Source organism: Bacillus rossius, chromosome 2 (genome assembly GCF_032445375.1).
Source record: "Bacillus rossius redtenbacheri isolate Brsri chromosome 2, Brsri_v3, whole genome shotgun sequence".
NCBI lineage: Eukaryota > Metazoa > Arthropoda > Insecta > Phasmatodea > Bacillidae > Bacillus > Bacillus rossius.
Genome location: NC_086331.1, coordinates 115,751,444 through 115,766,364, shown reverse-complemented (window position 1 = coordinate 115,766,364; position 14,921 = coordinate 115,751,444). Strand labels below are relative to the sequence as shown.

Sequence of the window (14,921 nt, the reverse complement as noted above, 5' to 3'; positions counted from 1 at the left end):
CAGCGTTTATAACAAATACGAGCTACATACACATTGCGTCACAGTAAAAAATTTAAAAAAAATGGCCGCAAAATTGATGGAAATTTACCGTCCATAGCGCGCCGTACGCGGAGAAAGGTAATTAATTGTACTCGGTCAGCTGTTGTTACGGCGCGGTGTAGCCGCCGGCGGGCTCTCTCTGTTCGCTGAGCTGCGCATGCGCATTATAACTCACTCAACACACCGCCCAGACTCGTGACCTTCCATCAGCAGCCTGCTAATTGAAGCGAGCTTAGCGGAAAAAAAAAAAAAAAGCTCCACCGCCCGTGTCTCAGTTTTGTCCAGTTCTAATACCAGTAACATAAACGAATCGTCAAAAAAACGTAACAAAGCCGATATCCAAAAACAGTAAATAAAGTCATGCACAGTAGAATACCGCCGATGCACACGGCAGTGTCTAGCCGAGCTCGGCACGTCCACTATCGCACGAAAAGCTGTGTCAGCTGTCATGTTATCTTACCCGCCCGCACGCACGAAAAGCCGCTGTGGTAGCTTCTGCGAGAGCGTAAGAAACTCGTCCGGCCAGGCTGGCGGTAGCGGTGGCTTGACGTCATACGTGACGTGACGCTTACCTCTTCCTCTCCCAACCCCTGCTAATTCTTCAAGGCTCATCCCTCCCAGAGCCACAAACCATGTTTAAACACCCCCCCCCCCTTTTTACCAAATAACATTTCAACACATTCCCTCCCTTATTTCAACCTTCTGCGTGAGAAACTGTCAGCATCCTCCTCCCCACCCACACCACGTGCGACAAAAGCCAGGTTGTATAGTCCATTCTCGGTAAAATAAATATTTTTATGGGCTTATATGACTGTCCTTCGCCGTTAATAAATACTTTATAAGTTTAAGTTATTATGATAAAATTTGTTTAGTAGTCACACAGCAGTTTCTGCTGAAAAATCACTAATACCTCGAATTTTATTGAATAGAAAAATTTAGCAGGGCCGTAAATATTTTTATTTTAATGCATAGTTACTTTTCCATCTGCATTCCAACGTGTTTTTTTTTTTTTTTTTTTTTTACGCTGCGAAGGGACGTGGAAAAGATAATTGCTTGAGCTGTCAAAATAAACATCGCTGACGGCAAGGGCAGGAGCGCATCCTGTCAGTCTGTCGCTGTGATTATCTACTCCAAAAACATGTCACAGCATTTCAGGATAGCATTGTTCTTATATCTTTCGTTTATAGCCGAATATTTTCTACCTGATCCACACAAGTTCCTTCGAAACGTTTTGAACGAAAATAACCAGCAGGCTAGCATAGCCAAACTCGCGTGACGCGAATTCATTTAGCGCGAGTATTTTATGTATTTGGATATATTTGGGGGGGGGGGGGGAGGAAAGTAAGAATAGGCCCGAAATCTCTATTGCGACCATTCCGTTTATAAGTCCGTTTTTCCGGAAACCATGAGTGGTCGCATCAGCAGGATTCTACTGTACCAATAAAAAAGCTAAGCAGGTCGTCAACGGGCAGTGTAGTCAATTCCAATCACAATCTGTAGTCAAAATCCAAGAAGAAAAGAAAAAATCTAAGTCCGAACAGCACTTATAAAAAATGCATTCCAAAAACTAAACACCGCGCACAAAGCTCTTACTGAGAATAATGATAATGGCGTATTGGTGTGACGTGGTCACAAGTTGAAAAAACCTGGTGGATGGGAAAGGGAATATTTGGAAACGTGTGATTATTGGCTAGCACTGTTACTATGCGGGCGTGATTGGAATATAACGTGGTGAGTCAAGCCAGGAATATGGGAGGGGGAGGGGGATGCGGACAAAGAAACCCTTCATGACGGCATGCGTCGCGGACAGTCTATCTATCCAGGCGCGCGCAATGGCACGCACCTACGCAATTCAGTTACAACGCCTGCAGTTTTTAAGCAAATTGAACTTTTTATTTTATTTTTTCGTGTTTGGACAGATGATGCAAAGGCACATATTAATATATAGTACCTCCATTCTATTACTGACACCACAGAGTGTATTTTTTAATAAGTTTCCGTTACAATTTACTTTCATTTTTTGGAAATCTATATTATTATTTTAATAAATTGGTGTTTTTTGATGGTTCCTGAAAACCTTTACGTTAAATCGCTGTTTTCGTTAAATCCGTGTTCGCAAAATCGGGGTTCTACTGTAAATGTGTAGCAATAATCTTAAAACCAAAAGGAAATTCTTAATAATGTCTGTATGTAATAAATTTAACTCCATATCATGGTAGGCACTGTAAAAAAATAATTTGTATAAACAAATACACACTTTCTATTAACAAGGTTTGTATTAATGAAGTTAAGTGCACAAACTAAATGTAATGCAGGAAATTTCCACTTAATTAGTTGAAAAATGATTTTATAAGGTCAAATTAATATATATATATTTTAAACTTTAAACAGTTACATGTGCCAAGACTGCAAATGCATTATGCTCACATAACAAGGTCATGGGTTTGATTCCAGCCCCTAGCATGACTCAAAATTATGAGCACCATATTAATACACAATATGTTTGGAGTCCACTACAATCTTTGAGGTCCCATGGTCTTAAGCCTTCCGAGATAACCCTAAAACCCTATATTTACTTTAACATGTGAATAAAAGTCTTCTTAAGAGTAAACAAACATTACTTACTCAGGACTGCAGTTCACGCTGCTCAGGTACTCGTCATACAACTTAATTAGCGGGGCTTCTAACTTCTCAGGTGGTAAAATGTTTCTATTTTGAAGAAGCTCAATTGTTTCCATTCCCTGAAATTAAAAACAATAAATACATTCACTAAATCAAGTAAATTATAGTTACAGAACAGTTTCATTTACACAGATTCACAATTAAAAAAAAATTAACCCGTCTTTCAGTACTCGCTAGTGATGTGTTACCATCTAACCTCGGTAGTGAGCAAATTTGTGTGTTCACATGTTATTTATTCATGTTGCAAATAAACTTATAATTCAAAACTCTGACACAAAATTTAACGTGAATTCTTTAAAATAACGCCGAGCATGATAAATAAACTGATGAATAAAATATTATATCAAAATTTCTGGACGCGAATCACACACATACTTCCTGCACCCGCAGCTAGAATTTTCCACCTGAATCGTACACATTCCTTGTCACTAGGGATGAGCAAAATGGTTATTTTCCAATGCCAGTGGTGGTTCTGATTGGTTGACTGGTTACAGATGGTTAACGTTACCAGTTATTGGCCATGAAGGTCTGTTTTCAATCATTCACTATTCCAATTGCAAAGAGAGACTAAAAAATAATTATAGCCTTAAAAATTATTGCATGATTTTAATATGAAACTTGTAATTAGGCTATCTATTTTTTCATTCAAAAGAAAAGAATATTTTGTCATGATTGCAGATGTAAGTATATATAATTTCATCCAAGCAAATTATTTATTTGCATAATTACAAAGAAATTTCTACTCACTGAATGAAAGACACTTTTTTTATATAATTTAGCTCATACTCCACTTAACTTTGACGTGCAGATGCCTACTGACGTAAAAATAAAACAACCTTACAATGTTTATCTGTTAAAACCAAACAATTATGTAATAATAAATAACTGCCACTTCCTGACAGTTGTCAAATAAATGAGAATTAATTAAAATGTTGATCGCGAGCACAGAACGGATTATGTTGATCACGAGCAGAGAACTATTGTTAGCCACTTAATGTAATTAAACTAAGTTACAAACTAGATTATGGAAAAAAACTACAAAATTGTTACTAATAAATAGTTCACTACTAGATTTTACGCAGACAAATTGCATGCCCTTTCCTTAACTTCTATGAATGTTTCAACATCTCTACACATGACTATATACCTAACCATAATGTAAGAGAGGTTAATAGATGTTGCCAACGTATAAAAGCAAACAACAAATTCTGCCTTAAAAAATTAAAATTCTTACTACATAATACCATAATCCTGAATTTTCAGGTAATATAATAATAAACGCAAACAGTTTCTACACACATACCCTTGTAAATGGGGTGCAACCCGGTTACCAACTCTATTCCACAACATCACGCAACATTATTTATTACTAAAAAACCTTCACATGAATACCTACCCAAAGTTTATTGAATCCTTGAGCAACTGACAGTCCGGCCATTCCTTGTGTCACCATGTCACCACCTGCCTGACTTCGGTGTTGAACGTTTTCCTGAAACAATACTTCCTGTTCAATTGACAAAAAATAAATTATACCATATCATTTATTGCACATACAATTTTTTTTAGTTCTCTAATACTTTGTGCTATGACTATGAAGCAGACAGCCCAGTCGTGACCCTCTGAAAACACTAGTGTGTGCTAGTGTGTGCACATTGCACATGACTCTTGTCTGCAATGCGGCAGGTGTATCAAACCCCGCCCTCCTCACACCTAGTGTGCGCGTAATAAGCAGCGTCACATCCCACCAAACCTGACCTGTGGTACGTGACACATGTGTCACTGGCTGGCTGATAGGCATCTAGAAAGGTTTGGACAACCACACTCGTTGCACAATGCGATCAGCAGGCTTCCAGATATTTTGGTGGGTTTTCGGGGAGGGTCTGGCTGAGTCTGGGTGGTGCACAGGTGCAAGGTGTGAGGTGCGAGAGTTGGGAGTCCGGGCAAATAAGAGTTCAGCAGAGAGAATGGTATACCAGGGTTGGAGTTGTTGGTAGTGATGGCTGCGAGTTGTGGTTGGCGATAACAGCGGTCAGGCAAGTTCTCAGGCAAAATGGTGCATGCAAGTTGTGGAGACAGTGATGTGTGGACACAACGGACAAGAGGTCTCTGTATTTCGTAAATTAATTGTAATTTCACAAGCAGACAATATAAGTATCAATTCTAAAAAAAATTGACATTTTTATCAATTAATATCAATATCTAACCCTGTTTCCCTCAAGTCGTGACAATGTGAGCATAGCAGTGATACACCCAAGATGTTCACTAGAGAATTTAAGAACATAGTATCAAACATATTTTCTTCAAACTTTTTTTTTACAAGAAACAGGAGACTGTGACTGGGCTAGTTTATAAGGTGACTAGCACAAGAACTTTACAACAGCTATTGGCAATTTTAGCTAGTTTGCTGAATGCCATTCAAACATTGAATCAGTTAAAAAAAAAACTAATATTTGTTTGTTTTACATGTCATTTGTTTTGTTGAGCACATCATTTTTGTTTGCGAACTAACCTGTTAGGAATGATTTTCAAACAACTGGGAAAAGTAAAATAGTCTCATATATATTCACAGTTAACAGACAGTGACCAACTAACCTGTTAGGAATGATTTTCAAACAACTAGAAAAAGTAAACTAGTCTCATATATATTCACTGTTAACAGACAGTGACCAAATGTGACCATACAAGCTTGAGACTTGTTTCAGGGCATTGCCTCTGTCTGCTTTTATACTTACTAAAATACATGCGGCAAAATTATATTGACTGAGATCAAAATAATTCTCATATCATGAGCATGGAGTTGAAATAATGTAGTGGTCAGACCATTTGCCCCTCACCTACGTGATCCAGGTTCAAACCCTGGCAAATGCAAACACATATTTTTCAAAGAGATACTATAGTGGGTATTGCAGAGGACCCAATATTTTTATCCGTGTGATAGAGTTTCCCCCCCAACGCCCTCACTACAGTGTTGCTCTAGCCACATCTCTCAACACGTGTACCTTTTGAGCCGGGCAGCCAGCTTTCATCAGTCTACTCCCTAAATCATGCTGGCTTTACTTCAAACAGCAACAAGTACGTGGTTATTTTAAAAACTATTACAAAAAATTTAACTACAAAAGGTTTTACAACAACTCTTGAACTACGCTGTGCAAATTATCATGCAGATAACTGTGAGAAAAATAAAATTGCTTCATTCAACAAATTAGACAAAATATGGCAGAAAGGTTCTAAAATATGATTGCACATTTGTAACTGTATCCTGGACTGTGAGAGTTCCACAGAGAAAATTAAAAGAAAATCTATAAAATCCAACTTCCATTAAGCACTATCATTAAAAAAAAATTAGTGAAGAAAATCACCAGATTTGCAAGCTTATGAACTACACAAACATTAGAATTAGAAGTCTAGTATTGCACTGAAAAAACTAAGAAATACAACTCATATTAATTAGTGCTCATAAAATTGTGTGTTGGTGCAAAACCTTTTAAAAAAATTATAAAATTAGCTTAACATGAATTCAATATAGGTACACTAGGAAATATGCAACTTTAAATTTAATTCATTTACAAGACCTACAAAATCTATATTAGCCTATCATGTAATATCAGGTGGGCAAGTGAACTCCACTAGAAATGAAAACAGCCTGAAAATTTTAATTTATAGAAACAATTTTAAATACATAAATTAATATAATACACTAATTAAAAGAATAAATATCACAGGCTTTCTCAGCCGATGTCTAAAGTAGCTTGACTTCTGGATTGTAGCTGCGTCCAACGCGAATATACCACCAATGCTTCGATCAACACTGCAGTCACCTTAATTAAAATAATCGAAAATATATTACCTATTGTGCATGTAGATAAACAATCCACATTTCAGCAGCAAAAAAACTAAATCATCAAGCATTTTTATGTGATTTAACTATGTACATTTTTGTATAAAAAACTTCTAGAACAAAAAAACTAGACTACATTCATAAGGAAAAAATGTTGCAGCCTAGTTAGCCACCTAATACTAATGAAATGTCACACGGAAACATGATGGAGTACTAAGGCCGGTTTCACAGTGTCTGATATGTTCTGATTAACTTCTGATTAAAATGAAAGTGTTAGTAGGTCAAACTTGCCATTTCTCAACCTATGGTTAACCTCTCGTGGTTATTTAAACAGAAGATCAAGTTTTGGTTAAAGTGTAACCAAGACTTTATAAACATTACAGTTAAATGAAAAATTATTGGGAATAACGCAAAATAGTGTAAAATGTTTGTTAGGTTAGTCAGTTAGTGTAAAAAAATTTTCTAGCATAACCTAACAAACCATCCACTCCATTTTACAGTGTACTAACCTAACCTAACGAATGTCCACCCTATATTACAGATTTCTCAATATAGTTAATGTAACTTAACCATAGTAAAAAAGATTAACTACTTGTTGAGATGCATCATCACTTTACAAAATGATTCAAAAACATATTAGGAAGTAAAAAAAAATGCACATTGGAATTTTTAAAATTAATTTCACTGAAAAGTGATTTCACTACAGAATTATCTAAAAACAATTAATTTCAGATAAATAATCATATGTCAGGAATCCCACTATTACCTATTTATAAATGACATACAAGTGAAAAAATGACAATTTTGTAATGTATAAACGAACCACTTCTGTGTTTTATATAAAAATGACACTCCAACCGCAATCACTACCCGTTCGTTATGTTAGTGAGTCCTAATGTTGATATGGACAGAAGACTTTTACCTCTCGTCTAAATTTGTTCTAACATTTTCGACAGAACACCTGTTTTAAACACTTCCACTTTTTCATTGATGCTCTTCGTATGAACATTTTATGTTTTTTTGTATTTGGCTTTTAATATATTTTTGCTCTGTGGGCATACAACCAAAACAGAATTGAATTTGACAGAAATTGTTTTCCATGCTTCCTGTTTTGTTTCCAGGTCACTGCATCAGTCTTTTTGCATTCAATTTAGTACGAATACTTTTCTACAAGAATAACTAACAATTCTGTTTCTTTGCAAATAATGTTTCGCAAAGGGTACCTCATAAATTTTGTCCTAATTTTCCTGATTGCTAGAAAGTACACAATGCCCTAATTGTTTACAAGTAATCAGAACATAATACATCCAACAGCCAATCCCAACCTGAAATATCACTGCCTCATTGCCAAGATTACCATTATGGACAGATAACTAACCATTGGTTAGTAAAACAGTAAAAACATTATGAGAAAAACATAAAGACAAACCAATGGTTATATGTAGTGTTTAAATTTATCAAATGGTAAATTAACCATTACTTTTAACAGACATTGTGAAACCACCCCTAAAGGTTTGTGGACTGTATGTAAGAGGAAATTTGGCAGTTATTACTTAGTTTGGTTGTAAGCCCCTTGGACTGATAAAAATATCTGTCCATCAACACAACCCTTAAATTAAAATGAAAGGAAGTGCCCTACGAAGGCAATGAATTATTTACATTATATTTATGCTTCTGCTAACAAGTAGAAGAAAAGAATATCCCAAACTGCAGCTTGAAGCCCCTGTGGGTGGAGGAGAAAGAAAACGGCCTAGATTTCAATAAATACGCACAATCAAATAGTGAACGCAAATGATAGTATAGTGACAACATGTAACACTGCAATAAGGAAAGAGATAGTGGAAGGAAGGGATGACTTCTAAATAAAATCAGCACTAAATGGAACCATTTGTTAACAAACAATTAAATTGCAAGGTACACCAGAAAATAAATTGGGCAAATGTATACAGAAAAGAGACTCAAGATTAATTGTGGAAGATTGTACTGTTGTTCAGAAAAAAATAAAACATAATTTTAGGGTGTGTAAAATAGGTATTCGTTGAAATTTAATTTTAAAAAGTAAAAGTATACCATAAATAAAAACTACATTACAAAATAAAGTAAATTAAAACCACGAGTAAAAGTGAGTTCTCAATCAAGCTAATCACTTAACACAAGGAAAGTGCAAACAGGTTATCACTCAGCACATATGCACACTAAAAACTTATGGATCTGTTAAAACTGCAATATACTAACCTGGAGAGGATACCTCCTCTTGTAGTTGTGGCCCCCCTCGTTGGCTGGTGCAGTTGTGTGCTGCAACCTCTGGCCAGGGCGTGCAGGCCCGGGAATCTGCTGGTATGTGTTCAAAGGCGATGGGCTGGCACCACGCTGCTGACTCCTGTTTACGGGTGACACTTGCGGGAATCTCGACGGCGAGGAAACTTGGGGGCGGAACGAACTGCCCGCTGGCGAAACCACTTGACCGAACCCAGGAGAGGCGAGCATGGGTGCACTCGCATGCGTCCTGAGTGATTCTGAACCTTGCGCGCCCAGGCTGCGACCCGGAGTGCTTTCCGCTGGATACCTCGTTCCCTGCCCCGCTAAACCCACTTGTAGAGGGCCTCCCCTACTGCTACCCGGGTAAATGTTCGGTTGAGAACCGTCACTTTTAAGCTGATAGTTGGTCTGGACACGTTTCGCACTTGCACTCGTATACTGCGAATCTTCAAGTTCACCATTCACTAATTGTGGTTTCCTTTCACTAACATTCACATTCTGGATAGGAAGATTCTCACTTTGGCTATAGTCATGGTTAGCTTTCAACTCAGAGTTTAGCGCTAGATTAGAACCTGGCTGCTGAAATCTGCCCATTGTATTTGGTTGTGGAATATTCGGAGACGGCAGATAATTACTCACGTCTTGCCTGGGCTGGGCAAGATAAGCTTTACCCCTATTGTCGTTTAAACTTGTAAAAGAAGAAGCACTGTGTGATAACATGGCCGAAGGCAGTACACCAGATCCGTGAGGTGCACCAGTGGCAGACGACGGTGATGTAACTGGCAGCTTGCCGCCTGCAGTCGTTCTGTAGTTGGGAGCACCTTGACTTGGTAACGCTCTGCCACCCAAAGGGTGCGGAACACTCGCTGGATTCATATCCCCCGCAGGAACATGTAGCCCTTGGCCAGACATGCGATAGTCCTGCAGCACAGCCTCATGGTTGGCATTTCTGTAACTGCTAGGTGCCGGCATACCAGGTGCTGGTCCATGTGATGTATATGGCACTGATGAAGCTGGAGCTAAAAAATTACATTATAGATGTACTGACAGAAACATGGAACCTCAGGTCAGGAAAGGAATTGACAAAAACTTATAGTAAGGAACTATCTCAGCAATTGCCCAAGTGACTTCTAGAAACTTTGGAAACAAGAAATCAGGATATCTGAACTGAGATTTGACCATAAATCCTCCCAAATGTGTACCTCATGTCAACAATAAGTTTTATCATAAGAACCAACAATTCACAGAGGCATATATCTGTTCCAATTAGATTTATAGTTTTTAAGGCATTCCATAATACAAGAAAAACATTTTCATAAAATATAAAATACATTATATGCAATTTTTTTTAAATGGCTCTGCACTTCTAAGATATTAAGTAAATTTATCATAAATTTCAAATTTTAATTAGCTAAAAGGTGAATCTACCATGTAACATAATTACAACTGTTTATAACTGAATCTGACTTGACAACCCAAATTTCAGGACACTTAATGAGTGAGCCACAGGTCACAGATTCTATTCCCTGGAATTTTTCAGCTGTGGTAAATTTTACATCTCCAATCCAATTTGTCCTGTGCATTGTGATAATTTCCAGCTCAATATTACAGAAAACAATGTCCAAACACCACGCAATCACTTTTATTAGTATGCCATGGTAGCCTAAGCTGTTATACCCATGGGGATTACTGGCGGAACACAAAAACATTCTTAAGCCTGTCAATCAAAATCTTATCACTATAACTTGTTTCTATACTTGTATACTATACAAGTATTTAAGGTATCTGACCTGCAGGGTTTATGTTGGATAACAGACAAAGAAATTGTCCCTTTGTAATAACAAAAATAAGGTGACTCCTCAAAATATCCCACTTAATATTTTTATTCCTTTGTAAAATAATTAGTTTGTTGTCAAAGCTAAACTGTCTACAAAGATAATTTTCAGAAAGGAATTTAAAATTTATTTTTCAAATTTTTGACAATAATATAAATCTTTCAACAATTAATTTATTTTTTAGTCAAGAGTCTGGGCAAGCATAATTTGAATCAAAAAAAGATTTTAATAATCATCAAAATTCTTATAAACAAATTTATTTTCTTGGCTAAAAAATTATTAAAATTAAAATTTTGCTATATAGTAACTATTTTGAAAATAATATTCAAAAGATATATATTTTTTGAAGAAAAGTGGCTATTATAATAATAAATTAACTTTCGAACTACAGAGGACGCAACATCTTCACAGGACTTACATTACCACAATCCACAACATTTTAAGCAGAAATAAGTACCTAAACTCTCAATTATCTGTGTTAATTGAGATCTACTGATCCCCGGATAATTGAAATCCCGTAAAACCTGGATAATCTGTTTCAAGGTAAGGGCGCCCTCGAATTTGGGCAGCACCAGATATTTGTCTTCAGAAGAATTCTATAAGCACAAGTGAAGCCTTTGTGTACTGTGTATCAGTTTATTGGAACATAAACAATACGACATTGGGTCGCCAAGCTGTCCTTCACCATCTGCTTTCCAACTTTATTACTACAGGAGGGAGACAGGCGGCAAATGCCCACTCTCCCTCCCCCTCAATGTATCTCACTTTTCTACCCGTCTGCGGCAAGTTGTTCTTTCTTTCCAGTTCCTTGTCCTTTCGTAAAACTAGCACACAAATTACAGTCAGCGAGAAACTTGTGCCAAGTTGGAGGAATACATCAGTCGCACTTCAACATACCAATTCTTCGAGGCATGCTTTTCACAAACCTAACACAGGAAATTTTTTATAAATCTAAGATGGATGCTGCAATACGTGTGCATCTTGTGGAGTGGTGTCTGCAGTGTTCAACATGAAATGTTGCAGTTAAGTGTGTGGGAAATAAATAGCACGAGAGAACAATATTGTAGTGCAACAGTTGCGTCATGAATAACTGTTGTGATAGGCCTGTAAAGATTGCCTTCCCGTACATTGCCAGTTCATGGGTATTTACAACGGCCGAAGAGGAATAGTTACCTAACCATTACTTAAGACATGGTCACGCAGGCTAACAAAACCTGCACGCACAAATTCTGGCTAGTTTGTTTTTAGATTGTTTTGGTGTCTCTTCCTCTAACCAAATGCCAGCCAGTCACGTCACTCACTGAACGCCGGCTGGGCTGGCGGGTGGGCGGTAGAGACGTAGACAAAACGTCGCGTGAAACAAACAAGACGGATACATTAAGAAGCAGTTAGGGCATCCCCGTATGGTTTAAAATGTGACAAATGTGACAGCTGAGAGAGTGGGAGACACGAAGAGTCGGACCAAACAGCTTTCTAACATAGTGACAGGGTGGTTAAAACTATAAAACAACCAAGCGAAGAAGTGCGCCAGAGCGATGCCATCTTTTTTTTTACAGCTTCCAAATTTAACAAATTATTAAACTAAATTTAAGCACGGATAACTCGAAAACCGGATAATCCAGGCCCGAATAATTGAGAGTTTGCTATATACAAATAAAGCATGGCAAGAAGCACAAAGACACTCATTTGGAAATACTTCGATAAAATTTATTTACTAAACTTACCTCAACTAACTGCGAACACACAAACCAGGAATCAAGAAAAAAACTCTAAACAATACAAAATTATTAGGTACTATGCTAAGCTTTATATAAAGTATGCAACATTCTATGATTGGTCAAAGTAATAAATTGAGGTAGCACAATGGTACTGGGTTTAGCTTACATAAAGGATAAATATGCATATATTAAAAAGATCATAATAATAAAGCTGGGAAAACTCCTACTACTTTTGGAAATATTGGCCCACAACAGTGTTTGGTAATGTATTTTCCTAGTGCAGATTTGTGAATATTTTCAAGGCTATGTAGTTGGTTAAAATGCAATGGCCCAATGACTAAAGCCACTGCAAAATGGTAAATAAAATTAGTTAATTACAGTGGAAAATACTATAATATCAATACTTAATTATTAGTAAAAAAATTACTTTCATTAAATATTTTGCAGAATTCATTATTATATCTTTGAATTATGCTTCTATTTCAATGACATAATACCCATAATAGCATTTTTTTAGATCAAAATCAGAAATTATACAGACATATGTACCACTACAGTAACAGTTATTAATAAATCTTTAAAAAATTATTAAAAATAACTTTGAAAATACAGATTACAGGTTATAATAATGATTTGATTTTATGTCTAAGTGTGTAACTTAAAAAAAATTAGATGAGAAATTAAAAATTTTACATCTGAGCCCAATTTTCTTGGCAACATAGTGTGGTTAAACTTTTCACTTTAGTCAGGTAGTGATAAAATTTTAACCTGTTACTACTAAATCTGTAACATTTTTGGAGCAAACACCAGCATAGTTTGGTTTAACGACCCCATCATGTCCACGAGACAGCTCCTAACTTAAACATTTATGATGTTTTTAAAAAAAACAAGAAGATAAGGAAAAAACCCAAGCAAGTTTGTGGTGTGCCTCCACACTTGTGATCTATAAATCAAAGTATAAGATACTAGTGACAAACTCTTAAATAAAAGATTTGTCATGGAGCAAAACAAAAAAGCCAAAAAAAGCCTGAAAAAAAAACACAGAATATATAAGTAGATTGTACACTTAAGTTTAGTTTACTCCTTAAGCTATCTGAAGCATTCTCAACTGTTTCTGATGTATATTAAAAGTGACAAAGTTCAACATTCGTTGTCACAAAAACATCTAGGGATGGAACCAAATGGCCAAAATGGTGTAATCCGAGTTGTTTCATGTCATAATAATAGTTTGTGTTATATATACATGTTCAAAAATTACTTTACATTTAAAAAAATAGTCAATTTGGTGCTAATTTTAGGAAACTATGTTATTTTGTGAAAATCTTAATTTTCGGTGTTGTATTAAATTTCATGAAAATGAAATGTGGTAAATTAACCTATAAACATTAAGTACATATTTAAAATACTTATTTTCAATTTCATGATCACCAAACCAAACCAAACCCAACCCAACCCACCCCACACCACCCCACCCACCACATTATTATTATGATGCAGGACTGTATCCTATTATCAAAATTCAAACTATACATAATAATAGTATGCTTTAACCATTAATCATGTATTTGCAATTACTATTTCTTGATTACCTTGCAGTTATTATACAACTTTTCTCTACTTACCTGTAGCTAATTATGATTATTAGAATTATAAATTTTAAATATTAATTATGAATAAGTCCATCCACTCAAGAAACTCGAAATCAGTACTCCCAAGGGTTTTTTGTTCATAAAAAAACTTGGATGTCCTATCGCTTTAGGACTTTATGTACATCATTGAGAAAAATAAAGTCCTATATTAATGCAACTAATGAAAAATATAGTATACTTACGCAAATTGCCTTGAAGCTGCGAGTTTTGATTTCTGTTTGGTAGTGCCATTGTTTATTAGATGAACTCCAGTAGTGTAATTGAGTATCTACAGGACAAAAAAAAATTATTATTTTGGACCAAAATATACTGTACAAGTTAATACTGAAAACTGTCATTTAATTATGTTAACTGATTGCGCTTATGTTACTGGAATCATAACCCTTGACTAGCCACCTATTATACTTTTTTTACAGAGTTGCTAACAAAAAAATGACCATTGTACTAATTGTAATTTTATTTGGCTTATTAACAACCTTCCAAAAATGCCAGTAGGCTAATCAGGGGGTGGTTAACAAGCTAAACTTAACTTAATCTTACAATTAAAATTATCAAACACATCCGTGGTTTGACCAAACCACTGGCACTTCAATCAGCTATACAGAGAGGTCAGAAACAAAGAATGTGAATACTGAAGAACTTTTAAACACAAAATTTTGATTTTTTTAACACACTTTGCTTTCTGCACATAATGCACAATTGATTCTTAAGACTACTTAGCTTAAAGAAAATGTGTAAATGTAAGGTTTTTGGCTTGAAGGCTAGTAGATTCTGATAAGTGCTGGAATCAGACTGAGTTGAACCAAGCCTCTAGTGGCAATGTAACATCACAAAGCAACCTTTCCAGATCAAACTTCATTTAGAACTGACATGGCATAGTTATTATGGTAGGGTGACCAGC

At 36.0% G+C, this 14,921-nt stretch overlaps 1 protein-coding gene across 1 annotated transcript in view; it reads right to left on the bottom strand.

Moving 5' to 3' along the window:
* LOC134529658 (protein transport protein Sec24A) overlaps positions 1–14,921 on the bottom strand; it is a 107,659-nt gene that overhangs the window by 76,463 nt on the left and 16,275 nt on the right. Inside the window, exons 2-5 of the mRNA XM_063363975.1 lie at positions 14,203–14,288; positions 8,795–9,837; positions 4,118–4,210; positions 2,665–2,780 (exon numbers count right to left, since the gene is read on the bottom strand). Of these exons, the coding sequence (XP_063220045.1) occupies positions 2,665–2,780; positions 4,118–4,210; positions 8,795–9,837; positions 14,203–14,251 (1,301 nt within the window). The 5' untranslated portion in view covers positions 14,252–14,288. The remainder of the gene's footprint in view (positions 1–2,664; positions 2,781–4,117; positions 4,211–8,794; positions 9,838–14,202; positions 14,289–14,921) is intronic.